This window comes from Diadema setosum, chromosome 13, assembly GCF_964275005.1.
Source record: "Diadema setosum chromosome 13, eeDiaSeto1, whole genome shotgun sequence".
NCBI lineage: Eukaryota > Metazoa > Echinodermata > Echinoidea > Diadematoida > Diadematidae > Diadema > Diadema setosum.
In genome coordinates, this window is record NC_092697.1 from 28,689,848 (window position 1) to 28,706,008 (window position 16,161).

Here is a 16,161-nt window from a genome sequence, read left to right on the forward strand (position 1 = left end):
TCTTTTCAAGTTTAAATTGCATGCGTGCTTCTTCCATTGTATCAGACTCAGTGCGCGCAGCAGTGTTTTGGACACGTCGTATTCTTATCTGTGCTCATGACTGGTGCACTTGGCAGAGGCAAGCCTGCTCTTCCTTTGCCTCTTCTATGTTTTTGATCAACTGGTTCCTATTCAACCCTTCATGTTACAGCCCCAACTCTTCACACTTTTGTCTCAACTCCTGCATCCTTACCTGACTTAGGATACCCTCTTCCTCCATGTTCCTAACTAATCAACATGCAACCTTTTCACTATACATACAATATGAAGGTAATACAATGTATCACAGTAGTGTGTCCACTCTCTCTGCCTTGCCTTGAAGTTGACTAATTAAGAGAAACTCGCTTACCCCTCTGATAAGACTTTCGCTCCCCCTTATCAGTCAGTTGGCCTTGTCGATGCTCCTTGTTGTAGTCACCGTTGCTGCCGTCACCCTGGGTCAGCCAGCTGTCCCCTGCTGTAGTCTTGTCCCAGACTCCGTCCTGACGACTGCTCACTCCGGTGCACGATCGATGTCGTCTCAGTCAGCTCCTCGATCTCCCGTCTGTCTGCAAAGCCACAGGCTGGACCTCGTTGCCCCACGTCGGTGTTGATGACGCCACAATTGCGTTGCAGACGACTGATATAATGAAGTTGGGCTCTGCTTTCCAGTCTTTTTCGTTGTTGGAACTCACACAAAAAGTTTTCGAGTCCCAAGACAGTGTTCTACTTCTAGCAACTGTTGTTACCACCAGCACGGTTGCTACTCGGCGTCTCCCGGGTCAGGCAATATTTCTGGATCACACAGCGCAGAAATAGTGTCTCAGCTGATGGTTTTAATTGTTGCTCAGGTACTGGGAGTTCATCCCACCGCTGCCACCAAATGTAACTGGATGGTTTTCAGCAATGCCGCATTCTCAGCACACTGGCGTACCTTTCACGCTCAACAACCACACGATGACACTTTGAAGAACTCCAAAGCAGACAGTGATGTATGTACAAAGATGGTCGTTTATTGTCTTGTAGATGAAGTTCACAAGTCTTCCGGTACGGTATAAGAGAGTGGGTATCTCCCACTCAATGAGTGACCGATGAATACATGAATGCTCGAATCAACTAACTTCAAGGAACAGAATCATTCTATTTATAATGATTCTGAGGGTGCAGCACATGGTGCTATGGAAAATTTTGTCTAGCACCACCACTGGAGCAACACCTAGCAACAACATAATGAATATAATAGCATTTACATGCTCCACCCCTTGATAATTTATGCAAACCATCCTCCAATCAGTTGTCGGTTACATGGCTTTAGGCCACGTTCATGCCTGTTCAAAAGTGACCGTCAGGCTGACCACTAGACTACACTCTACTTTGTCTTAGCGACTGTCCACTACCACCTGGCTGCTCATGATGGAAAATCCCATGTATATATGTGTGGTGCTTCTCCCTCCTCTCCGGGACTAGCACCCTTCCCAAAACTTTCCTTTTCCCCAGACTCGACATTTCTTATATATTTAATTGTAACAGTTTGTACTGGGGAAACAGCCGAAACTTTCCACAAATTTCCAAAGACCCAACATCTTCTTTGTATTTCTTTATATTATGGTTTGCGAACTCCACAATTTCTTTGTATTCCTTAATATTATGGTTTGCAAAGGAGAAGACAGTTTTCTGCTGAATGATCACCTTTTATACCATAGAGCCAATATGGCGGCTGCAGTATTGATGCACTAACTATATGCTGTAAAATTAAATGTCATCCTTTCAAATTGCTGATATTCAATATCATCAATTTGTGGTGCATGTATGACACAGGGTTGATCCACTTGCTCTGTCGCAGTCTCATTCTTCTCAAAAAGGGACCTTATACATGTACGATGTTAGATGAACATTTACTTCTATTTTGTATCGTGTTTGACAAAAAAAAAAATGCTCCTTGTACAATGTGAAGTTAACTTTTTTATGAATCAAATATACTTTTGCTTATTTTCTTAGATTTGTGTTTAATATTGTGTGTAATTCGTTGAGGTCAATCTTTTGCGGAATGTGAGTTTGAATTTTATCAATGTAGTCAGTCGCACAGACTTCTATGTGAGTGAAATCTTTTTGATTAATTTGTCACATCCAGAAGGTGATGTACGTCAAGTGCATGTCTCAGAACAAGGAATGATTATGTGTACGTTTATTTCTTTATGAACCCGTATTTGTATTTATGAGGGAGATAATGACTTGATTTCTACATGCATATTATTACATGCCTCTTTTTTTATGTACACCACTATATGTTTCTACATTGCCTCCGCCACAAAATGTTGCCGTATAAGGCATTATAGTCGGGCAAGGTCGTGGATATGTAGGCCACAGGGCTTTAAGGAAAGAAAGACATTATTCTTTTATAAAGAAAAAAAAATGGTACCTGTACTACTTGTATATGCCACAGGGCTTAAGAAGAAGGGAAAAAGCATTCCTAAAAAGTGACTCTATATCTGATGATCACAACTTCGTGCGATCTCAATTCCCTCCCATTATACCACCCCTTCCCCTCTCTCATGTGTCTCTCGTGCTCAATAGGCGGGGTCAGACTGGCAAAAGATTGTGAAGTTTAACATCGCGAAGTCTTCGCGATGTTAAACTTCTCGACCTTTTGCCAGTCTGACCGCGCCTAAATTGAGTTTATGGAATAGTGACATATCAGCAGTATGATGCATATCAAACGTCTACGTGAATACTATGGGATAACACAATCAAAATTCCAAGGGCATTTACCGCAGTATAACGCTTCGACTGGACATTTTTAACGAGCAGACGAGGTACATTGTATATCAGCTCTGTTCCGAGGCATTTGTTCACCTTTCCTTTCAAAAGCATGCCAATGTTTTCTTGTGTTCCATGAGTGCACTGTGAATGCGTTTTCCCTTTATGACTATAATTATACTGCAGATTCGCCGGGGCTTTCTGCCTCATCGCTGCCAAATTATTTCCATATTTTCGTCATAATGCACCAGGCGCTAAGTTTGTCTGTGTTCTTGGCAATGGTTATATTGATGCCGCATAGTTGGTGCGTTGTAGCTCCATGGTTGGTGTTTCCGAATGCGGAGGCGAAGCATTTTTGACGTTGTTTACGGAGGTCAAAAGGTAACCTCTTTGTGTCCTCCCGGCGAACTGGGTTATTAGTCGGGTTCAGATAAATATAGGCAAAGTCACTGAGGCTACGAACTCGGTAGGAATATACTCGCTTCGACAGACGATCGTGAACATCATTTTCACAAAGGCATGTAACCTACTTCTGTATACTCGACCATTGCATCGATCCCTGTGCAGATAATTAGTTCTGTCTCCGTAAGGATGTGTGTAGCCTGGCACAGCTGTCCAGGCCACCTGCCCACATTACACATATACATGTATTTTCATATATAGATCGCAATGCTGATATGAAAGACTCTACCGCGACAGCTATACAGATGGATCTCACGACATGTTCGGTGCATCACGGCCTACTTTTTGTCAAAGGCATACGATGTCACAGCTCGTGATTGTCGGAAATAGAGTAAGGATCGCAAAAATCAACTGACAGCGTAAGTCGAGGATGATACCAGTATTATCATCAATGTTGAGTCCATACGTCACACTCTTAACTCTGACTGTGTTTTTGGAGCGACGAGCCAGCGGAACCTCCGTCGGGTTTAATTACGTGCACGTGACTGTGCTTTACTTAAACGACTGCAACAGTGCAATATTTGTGAGGACACATTATCATTTTGATGTTGCCGAGTGTCAGGAAGACTTGTGCACATGAGTGTGAACAGTGTCTGCTTCTTGTCGTGAGTCAACTTTGACCTTTATTAAGGTCACTTTGGAAAGTGTCGTTCTCAATTTTGGTTCCTCCTTGGATGTCAGCAAATGCCGCACTCCTAACCACTACTAGAAACCAATAAACATTAAAACACAGCATTTGCACGTTGACACTTCACAACTTATACATCGCAGCCTCTCGTTAAAAATTGGACGTTGAGTTATGCTCATGAGTACGAATACACTGTTCCGCATTAGAGTATGATATAGTGACACACACACACGATGAGGCCTCAAAGTAAGCTACGAGTAATTGGAGTGTCATGCGTATTGTTGTTACTGGCGATTTTACGTCGTGCAATATGGACAGGGGAGCTGCCCCTGTTTCCAATGCTCTGTTGGGGTGAGTAGTATCTATAAAAAAAATATCGCAATCAAAATGATGATATAAGAGTATGCAAGTGAGATTTATAGAGGTCGCATGCAGATATCGATGCACTCTGTCAAAATGGTCATGGGTACTCAATGTAGGCCTATATTTAACAGGCCCTACGTAGTACATCATAGTATGTACAGACATACATTGATGCATAATTGTGATACATGAATATACATTTGTGTATTTTTATTATTACTATTGTTATTGTTATCATAATTACCCAATACAAATCAAATCCTGACACGCGCATATAAATCAAGTACTTTGGTTTACTCTAATATATTTACGCATTATATTGGTTTAAATTACAAACACAAAAACATAAATTATACAAACAAAACTTAAAACACAAACAACCAAGCCTCCGTGCACTCTCATACCTCAACATCTCCCTTTACATCTAGAACGCGATGATTTCTTTGTGTGTGCCATAGTTAACTCGAAGGAAATCTGAAGCAAATACAGTATCTGTAGGGGAAATCGTAACCTGGGGAGGGGGATATACGGAGATTGCGAAACGGTGTACAGGGCCAGGCTAAACTCCGTAAGTCTTGTAAGTTGGCGTTGAGTTGTGTGGGCTCTAAAAATATACAGTAGTTGATGCATCCCCTTTTCAATTTCTTACGAAGGAACATTGCATTCCGGGGTCTTGGGGATGTGATAAAAACAAATCCCCAGAGGATACTATGATAGAAGCAGATATTTGAGCTGGGGTATATAATTTCTGTGACGATGATGAATGCATTTTAGGAACTCAAATGGGAGCTGCCGGCATAACATCGAACAAAATAATGAGTTATGTCAGTGCAGCTATACATGGTTCATAATGTTTCTACTGTTCATGTGAGCTGTCTGTGAATAAATTCTCTAAAAGCTATGAAATGCTTGCAAGAAATAAAAACAGCCACTTTGTCTAATAACCTTTAGGCCCCACGTCATTCCAAACTATTAATTATAGGGTTGTACGTCTGAACTCTGCCTTCAGCTGATGTAGGGTTGAGACTTCAGTGTTCTTGTTTTCTCAATTTGCATTTTCAAGTAAAAAACGATAAAACAACAAACTAAAGGTTTGTATTGACGATCGCAATCAATGGTCACACCGTTTTAGCTATTCTATTTACCTATGTCTCCCCCGTTGTATTATGAGTGTGTATGTGTGTGTGTGTGTGTGTGTGCGAGCGTGCGTTTCTGCCTGAACGTGTGCTTGTATATTTCGGGTTAGGAAGGGGAATATGAAGAGTTATATCTCAAAACGAGCTGACTCCATTCTTCTTAAGTTGAGGTATTTGCGATGAAAGCTGCTAACAAATTTTTAAAAAAAGTATAATAAGATATAATTTTAATCATAATCTCAAGAATATTCCCTGTTATGCTTCAAGTGAATTATCTTTGGAAATATCTTATTTTGCCCTTACTTGATGGACTTACTTTGTAATGTTTAAAAATGGCGCTTAGCCCAATTTGCCACGAAGCTCTTCATATTATGGTGTTCATATTGCAAATATCATCGCAGGGGAAACCAATTGGTAGGAAACAAACTGTAGAGCTCAAAACGATTAAGTTCTTAGATTTGTACATATCTAAGATACATGAGCATATCTCAGAAACAGCCAGTAACAGTCATTTTAAATTTACCCCTGTATCATGTAGGAATATTGGTCGTCTGGTTAGCTGTGCTGGCGGCTATCTTTCTGGATATTTCTCGCCTTACCGCCACTCCGTACGCAAATACAAGGCTTCTCGTCAAACTGTACCTGTCCAACAGCCTTTATGAAGTCGTGGGAGCCTACTACGCCCGCCGGAGAAAATACGATTCCGAGAAATTTCAGAAAACGCAGGAAACTTTCCTCATGAAACTCTTGTCGAAAACAGCAAAGACGAGCTACGGAGAAGATCATCGTTTTATCGCTATGAAGTCAGTGGCAGATTTTCGTCTGCAGCATCCACTCACGAAATACGCGCAGTACGCGAATTACGTGGAGCGCGTGGCGCGCGGAGAAGAGAATGTGCTGGTTGTGGGAAAGCTGAGTAGGATAAGCCTTACGTCAGGAACCACCGGGAACCAGAAGCTCATCCCCGTCACAAAAGAGAGACAGCTAGTGTTTCTCTTTAAAATCGGCGCCCTGGTGACGCATCTCGTGAGCAAGCGATACGCGCGCGAAAGAAAAAGTTTGCAAACGATATGCCTTCTTTACGTGCATTCCGAGCCGAAGACTTCCGAAGGCGGTACAACAATGGGCCCAATTTCAATGATGACGATATCGGATAACGTGTGTCGTCTGCTGTTCAGTACTCCTCCGGCTGGGATGAAACTCAAAGACGAGCGTCAAGCGATGTACGCCCATCTCTTGTTTGCCCTCCGCGACCCGACAATCAAATGTATCTCCGGCTTTTTCTCCGCTAACATCTACCGCTTCTTTTCCCTGCTCGAAGAGCACTGGCCGTTGTACGTCGAAGATCTCCGCACTGGTCGGATCAGTGATCACGCTGGACGACTTCCCGACGACATCAAGTCCGCGCTAGAGGCTGAGCTGCGACCAGAGCCGAAGAGAGCCGAAGAGCTGGAGGAGGAATTCCGGAAAGGCTTCGTGGGGATTGCGAAGCGCATCTGGCCTCACATGTTTTGCATGTATGGCATATCTTCTGGTGCGGCATCTGTGTACGCCAGGCGGCTAGAAAAGACGTACACACAAGGTAGAACTAGACTTGGGCCATGATTCCTATTGACTGTCGAACCTAAGCAGCACTTTTGTTTCACATAATCTGAGACAAGATAACGTGCATGTGATTACATGCAGTCAGTCACGCCTAAATGCATCCCCCAAGATTTTATTTGTCTGGGGTTTTTTTTATTATTATTATTATTCTGTTGTGTGATTTGGACATGAATTTATCATCTAGAAAGGGGACTAATGTGGTTATGTTTGAAGCATTGCGTTTTAGAAGAGTGATCGATCGTAAGGGAAAAAAAAATGAGAGATCTTTTGGCATCAACCGCCCCTGTGTTATTTGTTTTAGTTCGTTATTGCTATTTTTCATCCACGACGAATTTTACTCCACTTTGAAAGGGGAGGACGTGGAGGGTAGAAATATATAAGCCTGTCCCTTTAATCTGATGTTGAACCAACCCATACCATGTGACTGATCAATGTGTACTGAAGTGTTTGACATATTTTAAGGTATACTCGAGTGTCAATAGTAATCACCTTTACAGTCGCTGTCGTAACGAGTGTTGCATGAAAGCATTCCAGCTTTTGACCTCGTTGAATTTAATAGAATTCACGCTCATAAACAGCTTAAAGGGACTGTACAGTACTGGTTTAGGTGGGCATTCATATTTTGAACATTCCTGAGTGAGATACTGAGAAACCTCTTATGAAAGAGCATGTAATTTTAAGAAGGATTCAACTAATTTGTTGAAAATTTGTTTTCAAATGGCTGAGATATCCAAAAAAGTGATAATAATAAAAGACTACAGGCCACAACTTTATTAGGATCTCTTTGTTTCACCTCGTTTTTGGATAACTCGGCCATTTCAAAACCGATTTTCATCAAATAAACTTTTGATACCCCTTAGAATCGCAGTCTCTTTGACATCTCATAGAGTGGTTCCTGAATATCTCGCAAAATGTTAAAAGCTAAATCCTCACCTCGACCAAAACTGTACACACCCTTTAAAATGAAGAATTTCTATATGTCAGTCACTTGAATTATTTTCCCTCTTCCCACCCTAATTCTTTCTTTCTCAGGTATACCTATTGTTTCCACGATGTATACGTCGACGGAAGGCGTGCTTGGCACCCTCTACGGCGATGATCATCAATACGTGCTCGACGCAGGCAACATGTTCTACGAGTTCATACCCGTTGATCATTGGTACGCCTGATTTTAAAATCCTTTAGTAGATTCAGTAGATATCTGTTTTTGTTTCTCCGATTGTCAAAATTTACTATGTGGAATTGCAGCCCGAAACCAATCTATTTTTTTTTTTTTTGCATTGAAATATCACTAGTACGCGGTCCTAACGATATTCTAACATCAGCAGAAGGGAATCTAAGGCAAATTGTGCATGATTGCTGTATGTAATAAAATGTACATGCAACTAACTTAGACGATCCTGGCCCCGAATCATTCCCGTTGTGCTTCTACCCAAATGAAATGCTTTATGTCATTTGTATACTTATAATGGGTGTACAGATTGGGAACTGACAATCCTGGTGTAGTCAGGTTGGCATGCAGGACCCAACAAAGAGCATGGCTCCAACAGCGTACAGAGGCTTCCCTTCATGACTAAGACAATTTGATACTATTAACACTGCTATTATTATTTCATCATTGTTATTATCATTACATATACTTACTATCATAATACAGACTGTAGTTGTTATTGACGTAGGTAGAAGTAGAAGATGTGGTAGTTCAATTTTGATAGAAGTGACATCATTATCGTCACCAGCTGTGTTATTACTGTCGGCAGCTTCATTATACGTAAAATGTCGAAGTCATTTTGAGATGATGGTTTTGATTGAATTTAGGTACTGAAGCTCTGCAAACCTCCTCTCTTTCCCATTTTTCTTGTTTGGCGGTGATACACGCCGAGATTACCGACATTGGTGATTTTGTGCTTCAATCAATGAACCCCTTTGACCATAATCCAAATGCATCATGAAAACCAGGTGATTGACAAATTTTACTACATCGACGTAACTAAGCACCGAATTAAGCAGTGTTTGCAGTAGCCATCATAAGAAAGTAGTGGGCATACATACTTGGGCTGGATCCGAACCAACGATCGACCTCCTGATTACCGGACAGGCGTCTTATCCACTAAACCACCGGGCTTCCGTCCGACAGCCACAGTGCTGGTTTTGTCCTTATAGTATGCAGCGGGTACTGCAAATTTATTCAAATTGGGAAAATTCTTGCGTCGAGCAGTTTTTATTGCAACTGATTGACAAATTGCCTTGTATTGATGGAGGGCAATTTGTCAAACAGTTGCAATAAAAACAACTCGATACAAGCATTGACAATGTTTAAATTAATCAAATTTTGATTAATTCAAACAATCGCCTTTGCAATTATTGTTCGATAATCATTTTCACATAAATCATGGTGTGAAACCGAGAGACAAAAACATCCATGAGTACCCATGTACCTTTTGTTGTTGCTGTTGTTGTATTTTATTGCCCTGAACGACGTAACTTCTTGACCTAAGTGACGAGGATCAACCGGACACCTTGCTGGCGGAGGAGGTGGAAGTCGGGGAAACATACGAAGTCGTCATCACGAGTATGGACGCCCTCTATCGGTACCGTATCGGCGACGTCGTGAAGGTGACAGGGTTCTACGGAACATGTCCAATCGTCGACTTCCAATACAGGTATAGTGGTAGACAATCAGTGAAACGAATTTCTTCTAAAGCAGTGGCGGAACCGGGGGGGGGGGGGCGCAACCGGCGCACCCACTTTATTTGTCGTTAAAAACAAAAGAAATAAAAAGAAAAAAATGAAATGAAACCCGGAAGTGGCACCAGAAATATTAGTTGCCCCCCCCCCCCCTTTACAGAATTCCTGGATCCGCCCCTGTGATGTGTAGACTTCTAATTATGTTGTTTTATGATGAGTATGGGTAGAATACACTGTTAGCATCTGAGACGTAGTATTTACGCTGCAACGTACTGAATTCTGAGCGAGTTGTGCGTTGGAAGTCACTTTGTTCATGCGCATCAATATCAGCAAAGATAGTGATATGACACAGGATAAACCATGTGACATGTATGATTTAGTATATGTTACATGTACTATCATCGTATGGCACCATGATAATGTACCATGCGATGGTACATTTTTTGCTGATTATGTTCAGATAACTTGATTCGATATTGGAGTACAGTGTGGCTATAAAAACTGTTGTTTAACAGAAGTAAAAAAAAAAAAATGAGATGAAGGTCGACACTATAAGATAAACGCAGTTTAGTAAATATGATTATAATACGAATCCCTTTCTGTCTGCAATTTCTCAAAGGAATTTGATATAAATCAGTAGTTTTCATGTCTCTTTCTTCGATGGCTCCGATGGCGCTGATTTATCTTAATCCTTATCGTTGTTTTGTCAACTTTCATTATCGTTACCTTCGCTAACTCAGATCCGGAGAGTTTCTCAACTTGAAAGGAGAGAAAACTCCAGAAGTCAGCGTACGCACAGTTGTCATGGAAACGTTTTCTGATGACTTTCCGAGTGCTGCTCTTGTCGACTACGCATGTGTAGAAAGCGTCCTTTTCGAAGAAGCCACAGGTGAACGCGTTGATCAAATTGTAGTTTATTCGCTGTTTGCATGAGTTTCTTTTCCTTTTTAAAAATATTTTACTTTGATACGTTTCTATTTCTCGAATAATACTTACATTTACTGTAAGACACGGTTATGATATAAAAGTACCCTACACAGTGCAAGATTGTGATATGATGAAATGTGACTGCAACGTCTTAATTTCTAAGTTTATCATGGCAATGAATTCTGTCGATAAATATGTTCATCGCGCATTATGAACAACGGTAGAAGTATAGACATAAAAGTACTGTTTTTATGTTTGCAGAAATACATGAATTTCACTGGAAATATATCAAATCGTTATAAATAGTTTCCACTCAAGTGTTAATAGTATACAGCGATGAAAAATAATAATTAGATTGACCACTTTTCAAGGTTTCAATGAATACTTATGTTCGTTGTAATATCCGCCACGTACATAATGCTCTGCTGTTTTATTGCAACATAATGAGGTCCTCCTGTCCTTCTGTAATAAGGTGTAATGGAGAGCGATATCATCAACTTGAGATCAACATGATTATTGAGTCAAAGGAGACTTGTTGTGAGCTTTCGATCCCAGCATTGCAAAATCTTCGTCAGATGCAAACATGAATGGTATCTATTCGAAGCGTTGGGGACTGGATGGTAAAACGGTCTTATGGTCCATTTACAGAAACTGCAGTATGCTCCGATCCCATTGATTCGCCAGCAAGATATGGTACGGCTTATACATGGCGTATTGCATCTTTCACTCATTTTACAGTTGTATGATTGTGTTTATTCATGTAAATCATAATCATGCACAGATCCGACCAAACTAGGGCAAGATGCCTATTACGTCATCTTCGCGGAAGTAGACGCAAGGGACAACAGTTTGATCGACAATAAATTGGAGAAGGTACGAGAGTAATGTACGCGTTTGTAGCTTTGAGACGGATTTTTTTTTTCTAACTCTCCCGAAAGAGAGGTAACATAGTATAGGCCTACAATACGAATGTACGTTTTGAATGGATAATTGTAAAGTACGTAGGGAACATGAATTTGTTATCTCGCGCTATGTAGCCCAGTTGTAATATTATCAGCAATTATCTCTGTTTGACTGAATAGCGATCGACACCGAAATTACCTTTAAATTCAAATACAGTATCGTTATGTTTCAGACAACAAAAATATCTTTGTTCTTATTTGTCCGATGTGTGTTAATGCAGATAACAGCCAGTCTCGACGCCAAGTTACGCCAAGTGGCGGCAGGCTACGACTATCAGCGGAAGCGCAACGGAATAGCGCAGCTGAGGCTGGTCTTCGTCCATCCGGGCTCTTTCTCCGCCCTGCGCTCTTACATTCTGGCGAATTCGGAAGCATGCGCGGTTCAAGTGAAATCCCCGAAGAAATTAGACCGAACTCAGTGGATTCGTTTTCTCGCCGAGAGAGAAGTGAAGATGGCCGAGATCTAGCGGAGATGTACTTCAGTAAGACATTAGATAAATATGACTCACTGTTAGATTGGATTACCTTCAATTGGCTCGACAAAGAACACGACTTCTAATGGGAAATTCTTCCATTAGAAGTCGTCCATCTAACGATCGAAGGAGATGACCGAGCAGAGAGATGCGATATACTCAAAAACATATATCAGCCATGATAGGGACATATTGGTTGCAGTGATCAGCTCTCTTTTGTTCTTCTCCAACTTTAACCACCACCACCGCCGCTTTTTTACTGCTTTTATTAACGCTACCCTCGGCTAAACTTCGAAATCAGTATCTACTAAGCCAGTCTTTAAGAGCGTGTTATTGCGATTCCTTTTGATGAATCGTTTTTTTTTTTTTTTTTTTGGTTTTTTTTTTTTTGGTTTTTTTTTTTTGTTGTTGTTTGTTTGTTTTTGTTTTTGTTTTTTTACTTTACCTGATTTCAGTTATCTTATTTCAGAAAACTTTATGAAAGTTTGCAGGAATCATTCTTTGGAATAGGTTATGCAGGGGTAGTCAGAAGGTAAGGTGTGGTTCGCACGGGGTACGAGCAATTAACCCATCACAGGAGGCCACATTTCGAGGTCTGGAGATATATCTTTTTATCAAGAGTTTTACCATTCATGATCGCTGGTATCTACCAATGTATTTTAAAAGAGAATAAAATCTCTTACCTTATAAGATCCATTTTCTTTGTAATTATTTATTCAAAGTTGCCATCTGATGGATATACATGCTGATCATTTCTGTAGGAAAATTACCCTTGGATGTTAATAAGGACCATACCGCGGTGATTCCAGTCCTTCTTTGTGCATCCCGAACTATATTATTGTAGTTTATATTACAAGTGTACTGTATGTATAAACACTGGGCCCCAAAGGTAAAATGATAAATCTTGCTTGCATAATTATGACCCCTGTGAGGTGGCTTCAAGTTAATTGATAACATACTCTCAAAGGGCGCCAGCTATAGGAGAGATCGCGCTAACGTTGAATTGCTCGTGGAGCGTAAACCCATCTGGGGCTCTTCACTAAAGAATGCTACTGAGTTGATGTGTCATGTAATGACCTACAATTATCATTGTCCTAATACTTTCTGTCTTTATAGCCATTGCTTTGTAATCGGATTATTATCATCAGATTATTTTAATCATGACTGCTATACCAGGTTCTATGTTTTGTCAGTACTACGTTGTATTTTGTTGTGCATCCAAATTTGATGTCATACATCATTCTATTTTGTTATATCTAGGGTGTGTGTGTTTTTTTTTTCGTTGTGAAATATGGAAATAAATTGACATTGAATCATCAATGAAATTGCCATTGTGATTGATCAGTTATATATAATCTTAGTGTTGGTGTTAATTATTATGTATCTTATATGTAAGTGTTATAAACATGGACCTTCATAAGTCAATGACGGCGTGAAAGTGAATGTCACGGATTTTTTTCATCCTGATGAGAGGTGAAGATGTTAAGTCAAAAGAGTTGAGTCACGTTATATCGCCCGATCACAGAAATATCCCTGTTATAGTCGACTTTATACGCTGGTAAAATCGAATCATGGATATAATCTCGATTAAGTATAAATATGTTGCACAGGGTTTACGTATAAGAGACACGTGACTCCTTGGGCAAACCCCCACTATTAGGCCTTCGCAAACAAAGTTTATCGTACAACATATTGTTTGTGTGTTTTATAGTACAAGCGCCAAAGTTGTTTCGTCTCGCACTTTCAGTGAGAAACAGATAACATGACGGTCATTACTATATACCAGCCTTCAATTACAATTTCCTGAATTAAACCTTGAAGATCACATTGACAACCTATAGAGAACCGTCTCGACACTGGTTGTTTTGAGGTACTTTGAGACCAGATAAGAGCTTCAGAAATGAAATACATTGTACAAACATGACGCGACTGCCGAAATTTATTCATTGATAGTGTCAGACATGGTACGAGAACCTGTAGTGTTGTGGTGCAGGTTATTTTCCCCCTATCGGAAAATTGTCTGCCGATGTACTTTAGAGTCAAAGTGCTGACGAATCATTTAAAATATGTCTTATTTTTGTCTGTCTAGAGATACCCAGGGGCGGATCCAGGAATTCTGAAAGGGAGAGGGCGCAAAATAAAAAAAAAAAGGAAAGGGGGCGCATGCGCTCCCTTTTATTTTTCTTTTAATTTCTTTTATTTTAACATAAAAAAAGAGAATTTTATTTCTTTCTTTCAATGTAAACACAGAACTTTGACTTGCAATCATCGAGCTGGAAGGTCGTATAGTCACCCGCCATAGATATCTAGACGTAGTTTCAGCGTAGGCCATGAAACAAGTTGGAGTCATTTCTATATACACAAAACACACACACACACACACACACACACACACACACACACACACACACACACACACATACACACACAGAGAGAGAGAGAGAGAGAGAGAGAGAAAGGCCTCCAAGTGGCGTTTTCAATGTGCACAACTCCATGGTTTCCATTATCTTGTCATTTAATTCTTTACATGCCCATCTTCGAGGGAATGTTCAAACGTTTTCATAAGCATATAACTTCCCGAGAAATTTGTGCCCACGATCAATTTCGCGCGGTAATTTCAGTCAATGTGAATTTCATAGCGTATGAACCTGCCGAACTTTGCTTGCATGTCAACGAGAAAACATACGAAAAAAAAAGGTACTGTAAATACACTCACTCTATTTGCTCACAAGCGACGATTCAGTGGTGGTCATAACACTGACTCTGCTACTTTTTCCGCACACGTGAATGAGTAAAGAACGGACTTCGCTCACACTAGACTGATGCGGTTTACGCTTTGACGCTTAATTTGAGCGGAAATGGAGACAGACTGTTACCCGTTCTCATGCTTCCTCTGTACTTTATTCGGAGTAATGTACAAAGAGAATGTAGATGCAAAAACGGATAGGTTTGTTATTGTTCAGTAGGAGAAAATTGGCTTAGTGTGTATGCATTTGAACATGGACTCTTTTAACCATACCACTCAAAATGTTTCTGTTTTCGTCTTTGTTTTATGAAATTTCACCTTTCACAAGATGACTATATCTCTCACATGTAAAAACATTTTTTTTAATTATTAAAGTAATCCTAGCATATGCCCCAAAGTTCGAAATCTGTCAAGTGTCAACACCACAATGTTGTAAGCAATATCAGGAATGTGATAGAATTTAACTGTTGGCATGCAGATAATTGCACCCCCTCCCCCTGCGTGCACGTCAATTTCATTTGACCTTATTAAACTGTATAGGATAGATACTATATGGCCATAGAGTACTTGGTTACAAGATAACAAGGAGGACACACTCGGAGAGAGTAAGAATCGTCTACTATGGCCAAACCAAGGTTTACAACTGCCATATAACTTTGCTAGCACACACACACACACACACACACACACACACACACACACACACTTTTTTTTTATAATATTCTTTTATTTGAGTTTCATTCAATGTGAAATCCATATTAACAATAAAATTAATACATCCACCAACAAAAGAAGAAAGCAGCTGTATTCTTCTTTCTTGTGCTGCTAAATCATTTTTCAAACATACAGTACAATATATTTGATTCTTTTTACCAAATCATACCCTGTTTTTATAAGGGAAATGACATAAAAATCTACATAATTCTCAGAAAAAGCTATTTTGATCAGCCTAATCAAGCCAATCCGAATGTGCCTTATCACTCACACACCGACTAAGAAATGTGTGCTACTCAATCACTTTTTCACTTAACTTCTTTTTTTTTTCTTTTTCTTTTTTTTTGGCAGAGCACGCACTATATACATAAATATATCAGATAAAGTATAACTCTTAAAGGGAAAAAAATCTTGATCAACTTGATCAGATTGCTCAATATCCACTTCATTATATAAATTCTCTTACACTCTTTTGAGAATACAGCAGTTCCTAAACCATATAAAAAAAAAGCATTCTTTACTTAACCGAACAAAACTCATCATTTTTTTTCCATCTAACCTATCAACCACCCCTCCCCCCCCCCCGTACAAGCACAAAATAACCATATGTGTATATCATCAAAACAAACCATATTCCTGCCTGACCCCTTAACCATTATTCTACCATTGCCTAACTACATCT

At 40.0% G+C, this 16,161-nt stretch overlaps 1 protein-coding gene across 1 annotated transcript; it reads left to right on the forward strand.

Moving 5' to 3' along the window:
- The first annotated feature begins 437 nt into the window (after nt 1-437).
- On the forward strand, nt 438-12,336 carry LOC140236554 (uncharacterized). Its single transcript, XM_072316479.1, has 7 exons — nt 438-621; nt 5,903-6,946; nt 8,002-8,128; nt 9,468-9,632; nt 10,398-10,546; nt 11,366-11,457; nt 11,768-12,336. Exons 1-7 carry the CDS (start codon nt 438-440, stop codon nt 12,011-12,013), a joined length of 2,007 nt encoding a protein of 668 aa, XP_072172580.1. The 3' UTR covers nt 12,014-12,336.
- Nucleotides 12,337-16,161: the final 3,825 nt, after the last annotated feature.

Excerpts from the sequence above, each read along its gene's own strand:
- LOC140236554 (XM_072316479.1), top strand. The coding sequence starts at position 438 with ATGCTCCTTGTTGTAGTCACCGTTGCTGCCGTCACCCTGGGTCAGCCA. Across the intron at positions 8,129-9,467 it reads TTCATACCCGTTGATCATTG|TGACGAGGATCAACCGGACA; the intron begins GTACGCCTGATT and ends TCTTGACCTAAG. Across the intron at positions 10,547-11,365 it reads CCTTTTCGAAGAAGCCACAG|ATCCGACCAAACTAGGGCAA; the intron begins GTGAACGCGTTG and ends AATCATGCACAG.